Below are 17,161 nucleotides of genomic sequence, written 5' to 3' on the forward strand. Positions count from 1 at the left end.
AATTGTTCTTATTTTATAAAAAGGTTCCCTAAGGGTCTTTGAGAGTAAGTGACTTGCCTACTTACCAGTACAGCTAACAACTGGCACAGCTAGCATTTGACTCTAGGCCTGACTGACATTAACACCTGGTTATATAACCATTCTGCCTGTTAGTGTGTTATTTTTCTTCTAATGCCAACATTGGAATCATTGTTTCAGAAGTTTGAAATTTGAGCTTTTGGTTCCTTTTTATAGATGGGACTTGCCCCACAAGAGATTGATACTCAGTTTTGTTGGTTGACTTTAGAGGCACAGATTCTCCGCCATGTGACACGAGGACGGGGCAGGATTCTAGGTGGAGGTTGCAGTATGACGTCTATCAGTATTTTCTGCCCGAGAATGACCTCACTGAAGAGGGGTTGCTGAAGCATCTGCAGAGGATGGCCGAAGTGCCTCAGGTGACGGCCAATGCTATTAAGGTAAATCTGATTCTCGTGCTTTGAGTAGCCAGATGGCGACACCTGAGTAGGGGAGAAGCTACCAGGAGCTTATTTCTTTACTGTTTCCTTGGTCTTTCTGGGATTTGCACTTTATTCTCTTTTATTTTGTTTATTATCTTGGGAGTCTTTGCAAGTGATATATCAAAGTAATATTGGCCTTTAAAGAGATGCATGTAAATTATGTTACATTTTAGTTGCAGCCACATATATGACCTGGTAATCTCGAGATGTGGATGGAAGTGGGTGGTGATTTTCTATGTACTCCTGTACCTATTAGATTAAAACTTTTGGCAAATACAAAGGTTATAGTGTTATGAGAAACTGTTTAAGGATATACTCATTGGCATTAATATTTAAACCCAAACTCCAAATCTCTTACTAGGAGAAAAATTTTCTTTGAGCTGTTGCCAGAAGGTTGAGAGATTACCAGGTTATATGGAAAGAGGTGATGGAAACAGGGCATATGTGGTTAGTCTAGAGCAGTGGTTCTCAACCTTCTGGCCTTTTAAATATAGTTCCTCATGTTGTGACCCAACCTTAAAATTATTTTCGTTGCTACTTCATAACTGTAATGTTGCTACTGTTATGAATCGTAATGTAAATATCTGATATGCAGGATGGTTTTAGGCGACCCCTATGAAAGGGTCGTTCGGCCGCCAAAGGGGTCGTGACCCACAGGTTGAGAACCGCTGGTCTAGAGGCTCAGTCTGTTATAGAGCAAGATCTCAATTTGTTGCTCTGTCACCTAGGATGTCATTGCCCCATGCTAAGAGGGAGCCTTATACAAGAAAACTCATTGTGGTTATTCACAAATTAGGAAGCTCTATGGGAAAAGTTTATTTAAAATAGGAAATTTTGAAGACCATGTTTATGTATGTATTTATTTGTTAATCCTCACTCGATTGATTTTTAGAGAGAGTGGAAGGGTGGGGGAGAGAGAGAGAGAAAGAAACATCAATGTGAGAGAGACACATTGGTTGGTTGCCTCCCACACATACCCCAACCAGGGCTGGGGATCGAGTCTGCAACCAAGGTACGTGCCCTTGACTGGAATCGAACCCAAGACCCTATAGTCCGCAGGTCAACACTCTTATCTACTGAGCCAAACTGTCTGAGGCTATTCTTATGAAGAATATAAGAACTCATGGAACAGGACCTTTTTAAGCTACTTTTTAACTTTTATTTAAGAGTTAAAATATTGTATGCCGAAATTCAAGGAAGCCCTCAGTGACTAATGAAGACATGTTAAAAAGACTCTGGAACCTGTTTGAAGAGGCTCACACTGGCCAACTTTGGGACAATTCAGTGATCAAAAAATAAAATGGTCCTAACCAGTTTGGCTCAGTGGATAGAGCGTCAGCCTGCAGACTCAAGGGTCCCAGGTTCGATTCCATCAAGGGCATGTACCTTGGTTGCGGGCACATTCCCAGTAGGGAGTGTACAGGAGGCAGCTGATCCATGTTTCTCTCTCATCGATGTTTCTAACTCTCTATCCCTCTCTCTTTCTCTCTGTAAAAAATCAATAAAATATATTTTGGAAAAATAAATAAATAAAATGATTGATTATAAGTCTTGAATAAGTAAAAACAAGATCTATACTTAAAAAAAAAAATGGAAAAAAAATCTCCCCAGTTACTACCATTGGAAAAGGCTCTTACACCAAATTATCCTGAAAATTTGTTAAAAGGGAAGAAATTTGTCTTGCCTTTTTTGAGGGAGGAACTGTAATTCATTCTCAATTGATGAGAGAAACAGTGCCAACTAATAAATCTTTTTTTTTTTTAATATATTTTATTGATTTTTCACAGAGAGGAAGAGAGAGAGATAGAGAGTTAGAAACATCGATGAGAGAGAAACATTGATCAGCTGCCTCCTGCACATCTCCCACTGGGGATGTGCCCGCAACCCAGGTACATGCCCTTGACCGGAATCGAACCTGGGACCTTTCAGTCCGCAGGCCGACGCTCTATCCACTGAGCCAAACCGGTTTTGGCCCAACTAATAAATCTTGAAGACATAATTTGAATTAGTAAATCACCATTTTGTGACCCTCAATGCAGTAATTCAGGCAAGGATCATTAGGCGAAAGATTGGTGAGGGACAGGATATTTCCGGGATGCCTAAATAGCCTGCTCAGATTCTAATTGTAAAGGGTCCACTGTTTTTAGAATGGGGTAACCTGATTGTCTCCTTCTTATCCCTGTAATCAGCACAGCCTCACTGATCGTGGGTTCACCTGCATTAGGTGCTCACATGAAGGCAGTCTGACATTGTCACCATTATCATCACCTGGAAAGGACTAGCAAAGCATAGCCTGAATTCAGTCCTTGGACTTCCTGTTTACAGGAAACATAGGAGGTGAAAGTACAAATTGGACACCTTGAGCACAATCTAAAAAATGCAGATTGTGGAATATTCTATAAAGTGACTGCCCTTAATCTCTTCAGAAGTTATTGGGTGAGTGGAAGTAGGGTAGTGGGAAGGGCTGTTCTAGATTACATAGGCTAGCGGTAAATACTGTGCATGCAACTTGGTTGGGTCTTGGCTAAAGAGGAGAAAAGCTATAAAAGATGTTTAGAAAAACCCAAATATAGAATTTATAATAGGTAGGAATTTATTAAACTTCTTAGGTGAGCTAAGGTATTGTGGGTATTTAGGAGATCCTTTATACATCAGACCTTGCTACTCAGAGTGCAGTAGATGGATGCTTAGCATTGACGTCATCAGAGAGATTGTTAGAAAAGCAGAATGTCAGATACCTCCTCTGACCAACAGAATTAGAACCCGAATTTTAACGAACTATCAAGTGATTCATAGACACATTAAGTTTGAGAAACACTGTTTTAGGACATGCATACTGAGTTATTTAGAAGTGAAATGTCATGATATCTGTAACTTACTTTAAAATGATTCCACAGAAAAAAATGGAAGGGCAAAGAGAAGGAGGAAGGGATAGATAAGCAAATATGGTCAAATATCAACAGTGGTAAAATCTAATTAGTGCAATGTAGTTTATTAATTGTATTATTCTTTTCCTATTTCTGTAAAGAAGGTTTCATAATAAAAACATGGGTGACTAGGAAGTACGTCTTGTGGAACTTGACCAAATACGTTGCCCAGGAAACATATTTGTGAAAGCTAAACAATATTTGTGAGCAGTGGAAGTCCTCTAAGTGGCTCAAAATTATTCCTGAAACTCTAATTTTCTCACTTAGTAATAGAAACATAGCTATGTATTATGATTATACTAGAGGCCCAGTGCACAAAATTCGTGCACTGGGGTGTGGGTGGGGGGGTCCCTCAGCCCAGCCTGCATCCTCTCCAATCTGGGACCCTTCGGGGGATGTCCAACTGCCCTGTGGGATCGGGCCTAAACTGGCAGTTGGACATCCCTCTCACAATCCAGGACTGCTGGCTCCCAACCACTCACCTGCCTGCCTGATTGCCCCTAACTGCTTCTGCCTGGAGCCTGATCACCCCCTAACCGCTCCCCTGCCAGCCTGATTGATGCCTAACTGATCCCCTACCGGCCCAATCACCCCCAACTGCCCTCCACTGCTGACCTGGTCGCCCCCAATTGCCCTCCACTGCAGGCCCAATTGCCCCCAATTGCCCTCCCCTGCAGGCCTGGTCGCCCCCAACTGCCCTCCCCTGCAGGCCTGGTTGCCTCCAACTGTCCTCCCCTGCTGGCCTGGTTGCCCCCAACTGCCCTCCCCTTCAGGCCTGGTCGCCCCCAACTGCCTTCCCCTGCAGGCCTGGTCCCCCCCAACTGCCCTCCGCTGCAGGCCTGGTCGCCCCCAACTGCCCTCCCCTGCAGGCCTGGTTCCCCCTAACTGCCCTGCCCTGCTGGCCATCTTGTGGTGGCCATCTTTGACCACATGGGGGAGACATCTTGTGCGAGGGTGTGACAGTCAATTTCCATATTACCTCTTTATTATATAAGTTTTTTGTTTCTTCTAGGACATGTATTACCCTTTTTAACACATTGTATGCAGGAAATGTATTTATATGTTCTACCAGTGTCGTAGAGCGTGGGACACGTATTAATACGTTTTTTATAGACTAGCGGTAGAATGCGGGTAACGTATAAATACGTAAACTAAAGTTTTCGTAATTTTACTGAACGTTGCCATTTGCGCAAAAAATTAGCAAAAATGGCCCGCGCCACCTGTTAGCGCGCAATAAAAACTACCTGCAAACAGTGTGTTAAAAACAACCTTTAAAAGGGAATTTTTGAAGTTAGGGAGTATTGCATAACAACTACATGTAATGTCTTCCTATTTCAGAGCCTGTTAAACAAAAATAAGTTGGTACTCGATGAGGTGCTAACAAACTTTGCCAGCCCTGTAACTAGCAGTAGTAGCTAACACTTGTTGAACACTCACTCTTGTGCCACGCATTTTGTTAAGTATTGAGGAAAGACTAGTGAGCAAAATAAATATGGTTCCTGCCCTTATGTTGTTTACAATCTAGCAGGTAAGAGAAAAATACTTTTGCTTTGTCCTAGTCTTTACATGTTACTTATATCTTACTTAATTATTAACATTTAACACTCTATAAAAACTTTAGAAGTATTTTGTGTAAGAGCTTGTTTATATTAGTACATACAAACTGTGTATGACAATCTTTTGATAAAACTAAACATGTTGGTGTATTTTTTAAAAAGAAATATATTTTAATATTATAATTTGATATCACATGTAGGTGGATTATAACAGAATAGCCTTTAAAAAAATCTAAACACTAATCATGCATTATGTTTGGCTTCAGGTGGTTACTCTAACAGCTAATGATAAGACAAGTGTTTCCTTCTCCTCCCTCCGGGGACAAGGTGTCATTTATAATGTAATTGTTTGGGATCCAGTTCTCAATACATCTGCTGCTTATGTTCCTGCTCACACATATGCTTGCAGCTTTGACGCAAGGGAGGGTAATTGTCCTTCTCTTGGTGAGTATATGGATTTAAACTTTGCAAACTCTTCTTTGACTTTGAAGATCTATATCAACTAATATAGAACTTAAGAATATTGAAAATGCTTTTGTGTAGTACTCATTCATTCGTTTATTCTACAGATGCCTCTTAAGCCCCTACACTACTCTACTCTCTGCTGTCTGTTTTCAGCACTGGAAGATAGCAGTGTGTGTGTGTACTTAACGTTTTATTTTGAAATAGTTTCATGGAAAAGATGAAAAAATAGTAACAATGTCTGTATAATCTTCACCTAGATTCTTCAAATGCTAGTTAACATATTTTGCTATTTGCTTTTTATTCTATTTACTAGAGGCCCAGTGCACAAATTCGTGCATGGGTGGGGTCCAGCTGGCCCGGCCCCAATTGGGGCGGATGGGGGCTGGGCCTGTTGGGGGGACGAGATGGCAGGAGATTGGCTTGCTAGCCCACCCCTATTGGGGCCAATCAGGGCTGGGCTGGTTGGGGGGAGGGGCCATGGGCCATTGGCTCCACCCCCAATTGGGGTAGGGGGGCCATTTGGGGGTGGGGTTAGCCATGGGGAGGCACTGAGGGAGGTGGGCCGGCAGGCCCTGTCCTTGATTGGGGTTGCGGGGGCTGATCAGGGGCGGGGCTGGCCAGGGAGAGGGGCTTCAGGAGGTTGGCCAGCCAACCCCACCCCCCCATTGGGGTGTTGGGGGTGGTCAGGGGTGGGGCTGGCTGGGGGGAGGGGCTGTGGGCTTGTCGTGGTGGGGCGGGCAATTGGGGGTGGGGCTGGCTGGGGGGAAGGGAGGGTTGAATTTGGCTGGCTGCCCAGTCCACCCCGCCCTTGATTAGGGCGGGAGAGTCCGATCAGGGTTGGGCCAGCCCCACCCCCTGATCGGGCTGGCTCACCCCTGATCGGGCCAGTTCACTGGCCACAGTGGGCCTCATAGCGACTGGTTATTCTGGCTTTACGGTTGCTAGCTTTTTATTTATACAGATAGCTCTATTTAGCATTCTTCTTTTAAGAAGAGCTTTTGGTCATCAACTTGGGATGAATTACAGTTCCTCCTTTAAAAGAGCGGGCTACATTCCTTTCCTTCATCAGTTCCCAACCACGGGTCTTAAAATAAGCAGAATGTGGCATTGTCTTTCATTTGGGTTCTTCCTTCTCAGCAAAGCTGCTATGTAGGTATATATTGTGTCCTACAAATCCTGGTCTTGTAGCTCGTGTTTCTCATTTAAATGTAGGTCTTTGTGGTATTTCCATCTGAGTCTTAAGTGTTTTATGTATTTTGATTGGTGGTGAGTTTTTTCACATGAGTTTATATAGGTGTTTTGTATTTGGTTTTAGTTTAGGGATTATTTTCTTGTGTTTATCTCAAAGGAGTCATGATGGTGATGCATGTATTGTAGTTTATTATATTTTGTTTTTAAAAACATGTTTTTATTGACTTCAGAGAGAGGAAGGGAGAGGGAGAGATAGAAACATCAGTGATGAGAGAGAATCATCTATCAGATGCTTCCTGCACACACCCCTCCTAGGGATCGAGCACACAACCCAGGCATATGCCCTGACTGGGGACTCGAACCATGATCTCCTGGTTCATAAGTCAACACTCAACCACTGAGCCACACCGGCCAGGCTGTAGTTTATTTTTGAAGAAACAGAATTATTTGTTTTAGGTATACTCTCTCCTCCTTTCCCACTTCCTCCCGCCCCCTCCCCCTAGAATATGTTACATACTCCTATCAGGAAGCATATATTTTTTTTATTTTGTTATGCCAGCAGCCATTGCCTACATACATTAATTCATTTAGGAGTGACTAGGATATGTTTAAAATAAATTATACATGTATGGAATAAATTACTGTCAGTTGACTTTGCTTTTTTCATGAAGCTTTGTTGTATTGATTAAATACAAAGTAACAAATTGCATGTATTATTCACTAATTTTCATTATTTTTAGGAAGAGTATCAACCAAAGTGTTTTTCACTCTTTTTGCCCTGCTTGGTCTCTTCATTTGTTTCTTCGGACACAGATTCTGGAAAACAGGTATTGTGTCTGATGTAGTTGCTATTGCATGCCTCATGGTCTTTTTTCTTAAATGCTATGGGGAATTGATGATCTTTAAGGAGGGTAAGCAACTGTTGACCTCCACTGTCTTCATACACTTGTGGTTGGGTTGTTTTAGTAAAGATTCTACAGAGTTGCTCTGCATTTTTATTTTTTCTCTTCTCTTTTCCCAATAATGGAGTTTACCACCTCCTCTTGTTAGTGGAATAAAATGTGATTTGTGCAGCAAACTTCTTCACTTGCTAGATTTCCTAGTTGGTTAAAGATAACAGGTTAGGAATCAGGATGTCAATGTAAAAAATATATATGTATGTGTGTGGATTTCAGTGTTGGTTTTCGACATGGTTTCATGTAAATCAGGCTGTAGGACTCCATGTATAAGTCATTAACAAGGAGTATAAATGGAGCATCAGAGGGAGAGTGAACATAATCCTGATCGCATAAAACTCTATAAACTTGCTTAAACAAATTGTTTGAAATAGCAATTCCTTTTCCTCCATCAGTATACCTTTTTTTCTTGATTGAGAAGAGATGATTGTGAAGAATATTTAATTCCTCAAAGTGTAGAATGATTCTGTAACAAAGAATTTAATTCCTAAGCTGCATGGAAGGTCCCAAAGATATTACTAGGTATTTTAACAGATGAAGATAATGGTTGGATTGTTCATTCTAAAAAGGAAAGGATGAATTAAAAGGAGACATAAAAGTCACATTTTGCTTTGGAATATTTTGTGTGGATTTTTTTTACCTTTTCAATCTATTTTCTCTTAAGTTGAAATTTAGTGTGCAATTTCAGATCAGACACAATGACAGAAGTACTATTCTTATTTTAAGAAGGAAGTATAACTGTATTAAAATGAGCTCTGAAATTAACAACTTAGCAATTGAAATTGACCTAAATACAAGAAGGTATAACCTATGGTTAACACTTTAATAGTGTACCCATTTAATAGTAATATTTACTCCCTATGAATTCTGCATTTTTCCTGCCTTTAGATAATTATTTCTCTCCTCCAAATGCCCTAATGTGGAAGCATGAATTTGTACATTAAATTCTTAAATTGCATTGTAAAAAGAATACCTAACCATAACTTGTGTTTTTTTTCTTTCCTGATGGTTTGCTACTAGAATTATTCTTCATAGGCTTTATCTTCATGGGATTCTTCTTTTATATACTGATTACCAGACTGACACCTATTAAGTATGATGGTAAGTAAAAATAATATAGCTTAATTAGGTGTTCAAAAGGAAGATGCTGTGTTTACACTCCACCTTTGCTTCTACAGTTTGTCCAGTATTGTGTATGATATGCTATTTTGTGTGTAAAATAATGTAAAACCTGTATTCTAAACATCTTTTCTAAACTGCTTGTTCAGACCTTCTCTTCCCCAAGTTTTTGGTACTTGGTAAATTACTTGGTATTTAGGGAAATGAAAGGTCCCTATGGATTATAAACCTGTGTTTCAGCTATGATGATATACTGAAATATGAGATTTACAACAGTTAAAATGTTAAGATTTTCTTCACCTTAAAACAGCGGTTCTCAACCTGTGGGTCGCGACCCCTTGGGGGTCGAAGGACCCTTTCACAGGGGTCGCCTAAGACCATCGGAAAACACATATATAATTACATATTGTTTTTGTGATTAATCACTATGCTTTAATTATGTTCAATTTGTAACAATGAAAATACATCCTGCATACCAGATATTTACATTACGATTCATAAGAGTAGCAAAATTACAGTTATGAAGTAGCAATGAAAATAATTTTGTGGTTGGGGGTCACCACAACATGAGGAACTGTATTAAAGGGTCGTGGCATTAGGAAGGTTGAGAACCACTGCCTTAAAACAAACACAACCCCTCTGTCCTTGTCATGTTTAACAGAATGCTTGTCATTCCTTCTTCCTCAGCCCTAATGTATAGGTTGTGCCAAGTCATGCCTGTCACCAGTCCTGGGAGGTTTAGCCCTCCAGCTAGGGTTCATGCCTCAGACTGGCTCCTCCCATGCTGGTCTCATGGCACCACTGAAGAGCCCACCCACCTCTGTTGGTGCCTGACCAACAGAAAGGCAAAGGGCGGCCCTGGCAATGGTCTATTGCATCTAAAGCAGGCAGTCAGAGAAGCCACCTCTGGTCACACAGTTCCCCTTCTGTCTTTGTGCAGTTCGTCTGGTTCTGACAGCCATCGCCGGAAGTCTTGGTGGGATTTTCTTGGTAGCTGCTTGGTGGCGATTTGGCATCCTCACGCTCTGCATGCTGTGTGTTGGACTAGTGCTGGGCTTCTTCGTCTCTTCAGTGACTTTCTTCACTCCGTTGGGTAAGAGATGCGTAACTCAGTGTTGCGTGCGTTCAGTTTATTGTCTGAAAGGTCTCATTTGGGCTCTCTAGGTACAAGTACTGCCTCATCAGGGATGTGGGATCTTCTATAGAGTTCTGGAAATTGGCACTTGATGATGTGGCACTTTAGGGAGGGTCAGTACAAATAAGAAGCCCTCTTTCCTCAAAGATACCTGTACTAGATGACTTATAGAAGGCCTTTAGAGACAGCTTTGTTCCTATTTGTGAGATCAGGTGTGTGTCTAAGTCTGTTTCTGTTAGAATTAGTGGTGGGAAAATGCATTCTTAATATATAGCAAAACAGTGGGTTTTGTTCTTCATTTTTTTACTCAGACGAATCTTAAGTAGAAGCCCAATAGAGCCTGCAGGTAAATTGGGTGCTGCTTTGACGGCAGCTGACTTGGGGACTCAGTGCTTTTCTCAGACTTCTCTTTTACCCCGAACCTCCACTCCCACCCTTTGCCAAACTTTGTGTTCCTCAGGTACCTACTTGTAGTCGTCTTAGGGGCGCAGCACAGGGATGGTTCTGTTTTGTTGTTTTTTGTTTGTTTGTTTTAATTTTTTTACATAATTCAATTTCGATCCATGTAAAAAATCTGGTTAACTTGTAAGTTAATTTTTTTTGCAGTTGTGCAGTAACTTACATTTCCTGATTGTTGTCAAACATGGAAAAAGAGTATCTACATTCCAAGGAACTCTATTAGGCTATTTATGTTATATTTAGTTTTTGTATTGCAATATCAGATTAAAGTAGATGGAAATGTTAGAAATAAGTATAGTTGTCTTTTGAGGCTATCAACTTTGAGAACACAGGGTATAACAGAATGTAGTTGGTGCTTTATAAAGATTTTTTTTTAAGACCAGAGAGAATTGACAACCTTTACTGATCATTGAGAGGCCCTTTTGTTCTAATTTTAGCAAACCTAAAGCCAGGTTCATTCCCACAGCCCCCCCCCCCCCCCTGCCCTTTGCAGGTAGTTTTTTTTACTTTTATTTTTCAATTAGTGTTAATGGGAATGCAGATTGGTGTAATCATGATGGAAAACAGTATGGAGGTTCCTCAAAAAATTAAGAATGGAACTGCCTTCTGACCCAATGATTCCACTTCTGGGAATATATCAGAAGGAAGCCAAAGCACTAATTCAAAAGAATATATGCATCCCTATGTTCATTGCAGTGTTATTTAAAGTAGCCAAGATATGGAAGCAACCAAAGTGCTCGTCAATAGATGAGTGGATAAAAAAAGCTGTGGTACTCATGTACAATGGAATATTACTCAACCTGAAAAAAAATGAAATCTTACCATTTGCTACAGCATGGGTGGACCTAGAGGGTATTGTGTTGAGTGAAATAAGTCAGACAGAGAATGACAACTACCATATGATTTCACTTATATGTGGGATTTATAGAACTCCTACTCTTCCAGGATACATGGGTCTCAAGATGTGGGGCCACCTTCAGGTGGACTGAGCGATGGTGCCACTGTCAGTATTAAATAATTCTCAGGCCCGACCTGGTTTGGCTCAGTGGATAGAGTGTCGGCCTGCGGACCAAAGGTCTCGGGTTTGATTTTGATCAAGGGCACGCACCTAGATTGCAGTCTCCTCCCCGGCCCAGGCGCTGGTCAGGGCGTATGCAGGAAGCAGTCAATCCATGTGTTTCTCTAATATCAGTATTTCTCTCTTTTCCTCTCTCTTCCACTCTCTCTAAAAAAATCAGTGGAAAATGTCCTTGGGTGAGGATTAAAAAAAAAAAAAATTGTCAGGCATAAATTCTCATTTAAATTTATTTATAAATAGGAGTTCTAATATGTTCATCTTGGGTCACCCAAGGTGTGCCATATTTTGGAAAAATTTAGTAGGAACAGATAGGTGGTTAGCTCCTGTCTTTCCTGATGCATTAGGAGATCACATTTCCAGTATGCAGTGGCTGGGCAGGACCTGATTGATGGTAAAAATCTACTAAATGGATTTTGCTGCCTCAGTTGGGTGGGAGTTCATATCATTAGCTCTAAATCCCATTTCCTTGTATTTTTTACTTTGCAGTACAAAATCATGGAATCATAAAAATTTAGAGCTGGAATGGATGGTTTGGAGTTTGGAGATGAAGTGGTTCAATCTTCTCATTTTATGGGTTAGGAAACTGAGGCCTAGCTTCACAGCCTGTGATGGAAGACATGGATTAGTCAGGCCTCTTGTGAATCATCCTGGGAATAAATGCAAAGCATTTACCTGCTTGATTTTACTCCCACCCTTCTATCTGCTGGGACACACCTTTCAAAGGTGATTGTATTGACAGCTAAATGAAGAAAATGAGAATTCATTTCTAAGTGCCAACACATTCTCTGGTTGTTACACACTAAACCTTCTATGTATGTCCATGTTCAGATGTTGATAAAATGAAATTTAATGTAGTGAACATGTCTACTCTTTATTTCTTTTTGCTTTTTCAGGAAACCTAACAATATTTAGTAATGATGCTGTGTTCTGGGTGACGTTCTCTTGTATAGTTGTTCTCATTCCAGTAATTTTCATGGGCTGCCAAAGAATAGTAAGTGTTTCATCAACAGTTAGATTTATTTATTATATTGTCCTGGGCCTTTAGTTGTTCACTTATTGCATCAGTTTGCATGTTTTATTCACAAGTACCATATGATTTCACTTATATGTGGACTCTAATGAACAAAATAAACTTAACAAAGTGGAGACAGACTCATGGATACAGAGAACAGACTGACAGCTGGGAGTTGGGGGCTGGGTGAGAAGGGTAAAGGGATTAAGCAAAGACTCATGGACACAGGCAACAGTATGGTGATTGCCAGAGAGAAGAGGAGTGGGGGGAGAGAGGAGAGAGTAAAGGCAGGGGTAAATGGTGATGGAAGGAGACCTGACTCGGGATGGTAAACACACAATATAATATACAGATGATATATTGTAGAATTGTGTTCCTGAAACCTATATAATTTATCAACCAATGTCAGCCCAATAAATTCAATAAAAAATAAAATTTAAAAATATTCTTATAACAGTGGGAGCAGAGAAGGTTGGACTCACTGTAATGCAACAACCTGATGGATCATTAGCCATCTCTGCAAAAGAGTGGTTCTTTGTTTAATTAAACTTTATTGTTGAAGTTCTTTTACAGGGAAGACACCTTTTATATAAGGTAAACTGTGTTTTAAGAACTCATTATGGGTGTCAAAGATTGTTCTTAGTTTATAGGAACCTTTATTCAGCTCTAAGACTTGGTCCTTTTCATGTGAGCAGAAGTGATTCCCTGTGTTTGAGGCCAGTGATAAGAGTTAGCAACTATTCTTGTTCTACCAGAGGTAAAGCTTAAAATTTCCCTCTCTTCCACAGCTGAGCATCCTGACTTGTGGATTCATTGGCTCCTATTCGGTGGTTTTGGCCATTGACAGTTACATGTATACAAGTCTTTCTTACATCGCTTTGAACGTACTCAAGAGAGCACTCAGCCCTCATTTCCGCAGAGCTTTCACAAATGTGCCTTTTCAAACTAATGGTAAGACCCTAAATCCAAGAATCAGAGCGATAGTCAGTTAGGAATATTGGCTCACCTGTGCTAACAGAAGCACTTGGTAACTGAATGAAAGAAAATTAGCTGGAGGAAAGAAAGTTAACTGGACACAAGGAGGAAGCAAACACCATTCAAATGCTGTTAATAACTTATGATCATAGAAACAAAGAATTTAAATTTGTTAGGCGGTTAAAGTTCATACTTCTAAAACTCTACTAAATGAACTTTGTTAATTTCTAAATCAGGATTACTTAGGCTTACCTGGTCAATTCCCAGTTGTGAAGAAAATGCTGAGAATAAAGATGGCACCCAAGGGTTGGGTGGGGTGAGGGATGAGAATGACAACCTGTTTTTTTAGGTTATTCCCTGTTTCCCTCCTTTAAAAAAGCATGTAATTTGCTAATTGAAAGCAAAAGTGATTTTTAGTAAGTATATTTTTTCCTTAGTTGTAGAATTTCTACCCATTACAGATTTTCCATGAACTCTTTGAAGGAAAAAAGACCACTAAATTAAATGGTCACAAAGATTGTAAGATATGTTGGTTTCAGAAATGTGAAAACACGGAGGATGGAAAAGCCTGTCTTAGAACTAAAGATATATAAGCACAAATTTTTCCTTCTACTGTCCTGAGCCTGCCCCCTCATTGGATAAGAGGTTGATGGTAGAGACCTTGAAATCCACGTGTCTTGGAAGTTTTACATACAAGACACTATTTCGCCAAGCCTTTACTAGAAGCCCAGTACAACTTGTTGCACCTCTTCCTACAGTTCTAATTGCACTCTGTGTGAGTGGGGTGATGAATGGGAAAAAAGAGAGCAAGCATGGTGGCGTCCAGTGTTCCACGATGTACGTTTGTGAGGTATACCTGGAATGCTGCCTTCTTCCCCCGCCCCTTTGTGGAAAACACCACAAACAACTGTGCCTGTGGGCACTGGTCATAAAATATTGGAATGTGAAGGACCCAAACAACTGGTTCCTTTACAAGCTGTCTGGACTTTCATGTTACTGTAACAGAAAGTTCCTATCTTCAAATATAAGATGATAGTTTCTTCACTCATTCCTTGGTTTATAAGTAAGGAAATAACATATGTTTGGACAAACTCACCACAGAGACTTATATTACTAAGAAAAGATGGCATAGATTTAGGTAGGCTATGAAAGGTTACATGTTAGATCTGCTTGGTTTTGAAATACGAAAGTTCCAACTGTGCGTTTTACTGTTTTTTAGACTTTATTATCCTGGCAGTATGGGGCATGCTGGCTGTCAGTGGGATTACGTTGCAGATTCGGAGAGAAAGGGGGCGACCGTGTTTTCCTCCCCACCCGTACAAGTTATGGAAACGAGAGAGGGAACGCAGGGTGACCAACATCCTGGATCCCAGCTACCACATCCCGCCATTGAGAGAGAGGCTCTATGGCCGATTAACCCAGATCAGAGAGCTCTTCCAGAAGGAGCAGCCAGCTGGAGAGAGAACACCCCTGCTTCTGTAGATGCCAGAGGGCTTGGTCAGTGTGATCCTGAAGAACACAGGCACTGCGCAGCTTTGGTGTTTGTGCCCAGCCTGCTTCAGCAATCTCCAGTGCAAGTCTAATAAGAAAGCAGGCTTGTGTATCTGTGTGTGGTGTCCTTACCGATGCATGGAGATTATAATTCTAAGTGATGAAAAGATGACCAAAAAATGGGTGAATAGGGAAGCTTTTCCGTATTCCAAAATACTTGAGAAATTACCTCTTGGTTTACATGATCAACTTGTTCCATTAAATAGATACACACACACACACACACGCACACAAATTAAAAAAACTGATTCTCACATAAAGCCCTGATGTTTTCTTTTCACAAGTCCTGGAAAATTTCTCACACTTTAGTCCGTCTAAACCTGGGGGGCAGGGCCACAGAGGGTGGTTTGAGTGTTAAACTGAGTTTTTTGCTACTGTTTAGAGATTTAGGGATTTGATACTGGGTCTTTGAACTTCTGAGTACAAAAGGAGAACTAACTTAAAAAGTCTGATTACTTAATTGCATCTCTCTTAGTATCATATAGTAACAAAAGGTGTCATTCTTTTGCTTATTTTTGTGATAAAAAACATTTACCATATCATTTTAAATGTATAGTTTTTGCTTTTTTATTGTTCAAAATGGTAATTTAAATAGCTAAATTATTTCAATTTGAAAATAGATCTAATTTATATAGATAACAGAACTTTTATATGGATGATTAATTTATATTCCAAATAATGGCCTGGTTTGTTTTCTGGCCCTTTAAAAGAGTATTGATAGCTGATCTCTAGTTTAAACCATATTAAGTGACATGAATTTTTGTTTTGTTAATCTTTATCTGCATTTTGTAGTTCTTTCGGCTAAATTAGTTATTAGCATTGATGTAAAATACAATTTCAAAAAATCTCTATATGAAGCCCTTTGTACCATCTGTGTTTTAAAGTGATGAGGAAGTCAAAGCACTCAGTGTTTAATGGAGCTACTTTTGAAGTAGAGGCTTGGCATTTGTAAGAAAAGTCCCTTCAGTTTTAACTTTTTTTTTTTTTTTCCATCATGAGAATGTAACCTGGGTGCCCTGGGCTGCATAGCTGCTCCTCATGGCCTTTTAACTGTCAGAGCCTCTGCCACCAGCTCTGCCTGGGACTTGACATGTCTGAGTGACAGGGTGGTTGTATGCACATTTGTGAGTTAACCACCATTTGAAATGATGCTGCTTTAGAGTTTTTTCAAAGCACAATAGATTTTTGAAATTTCGGGTAGCTGGAAAATTTTCAACTTTTACTTTTGAAAGTGTCTTGGAAATGATTTATTCTGTAATCCACACTATTTATATAACCGCAGTAACACTTAAACTTGAAGGAAATTTTTTTTTATAATTCACCGTAGGGATTCTGACTTCTGCCATATCTTGGTATGTTCTAACAAAGTTATACAAAATGTTTGTGAGTTATTTTCTATACCATCAAAACGCACTGCCAGTGAAGATTGTAAAGACACAACACACATTTTTTGGAGGGAGATACAAATTGTTAAAATTTATGTTAATTTGTGAGTAATAAAAAGCTCGTTTGTACAATTTTTTAATAATAAATTCCTATTTTGAAAAAAATGCTAAAATGTCTCATTATTATAAAAATCTTATAAAAATTTTTTGCCAACTATCTTTGTACCACAGTAACAAGGCATAAGAAGACAGTTTCATAGCTATAAAAACAATTATTTAATTAAAAATAATTATTTAAAGAATCAGTTTAAGCACAAATGAAATCATAAGAAATGAAGGAGCCTAACCGGTTTGGCTCAGTGGATAGAGCATCGGCCTGAGGACTCAAGGGTCCCAGGTTCGATTCCGGTCAAGGGTATGTACCTTGGTTGCGGGCACATCCCCAGTGGGGAGTGTGCAGGAGGCAGCTGATCGATGTTTCTCATCAATGTTTCTAACTCTCTATCCCTCTCCCTTCCTCTCTGTAAAAAATCAATAAAATATATTTAAAAAAAAAAAAGAAAGAAATGAAGGAATTCTGGGGCAAGCTGATGTCTTTAGTGGGTTAGTTCATTAGAACTTTAGGTATGTCAAACTGAAGGAAAGTAATAGTATTGGAAAAGTATACTGTCCTATTTTGTTTCTGATAATCTGTTATAGGCTACCTACCATGTTTTCAAACCACAGTAGCTCACCAGTGCTATAGATCAACTGAGTTCCATAGAAGATGAGATAGTAACTGATTTTAACAAAGAAATTGCTAGAATATGAGACCACAAATGGACTTTATTTTTTTAAAAGTATATTTTTACT

The 17,161-nt window shown here is 39.8% G+C and overlaps 1 protein-coding gene across 1 annotated transcript in view; it reads left to right on the forward strand.

Moving 5' to 3' along the window:
• TM7SF3 (transmembrane 7 superfamily member 3) overlaps window positions 1–16,474 on the forward strand; it is a 28,217-nt gene extending 11,743 nt beyond the window's left edge. Inside the window, exons 5-12 of the mRNA XM_036298669.1 lie at window positions 287–458; window positions 5,250–5,427; window positions 7,380–7,466; window positions 8,616–8,696; window positions 9,655–9,807; window positions 12,280–12,377; window positions 13,187–13,349; window positions 14,593–16,474. Coding sequence (XP_036154562.1) covers window positions 287–458; window positions 5,250–5,427; window positions 7,380–7,466; window positions 8,616–8,696; window positions 9,655–9,807; window positions 12,280–12,377; window positions 13,187–13,349; window positions 14,593–14,855 — 1,195 coding nt within the window. The 3' untranslated portion in view covers window positions 14,856–16,474. The remainder of the gene's footprint in view (window positions 1–286; window positions 459–5,249; window positions 5,428–7,379; window positions 7,467–8,615; window positions 8,697–9,654; window positions 9,808–12,279; window positions 12,378–13,186; window positions 13,350–14,592) is intronic.
• Window positions 16,475–17,161: the final 687 nt, after the last annotated feature.

This window comes from Myotis myotis, unplaced genomic scaffold (assembly GCF_014108235.1).
Source record: "Myotis myotis isolate mMyoMyo1 unplaced genomic scaffold, mMyoMyo1.p scaffold_m19_p_3, whole genome shotgun sequence".
NCBI classification, from domain to species: Eukaryota; Metazoa; Chordata; class Mammalia; order Chiroptera; family Vespertilionidae; genus Myotis; species Myotis myotis.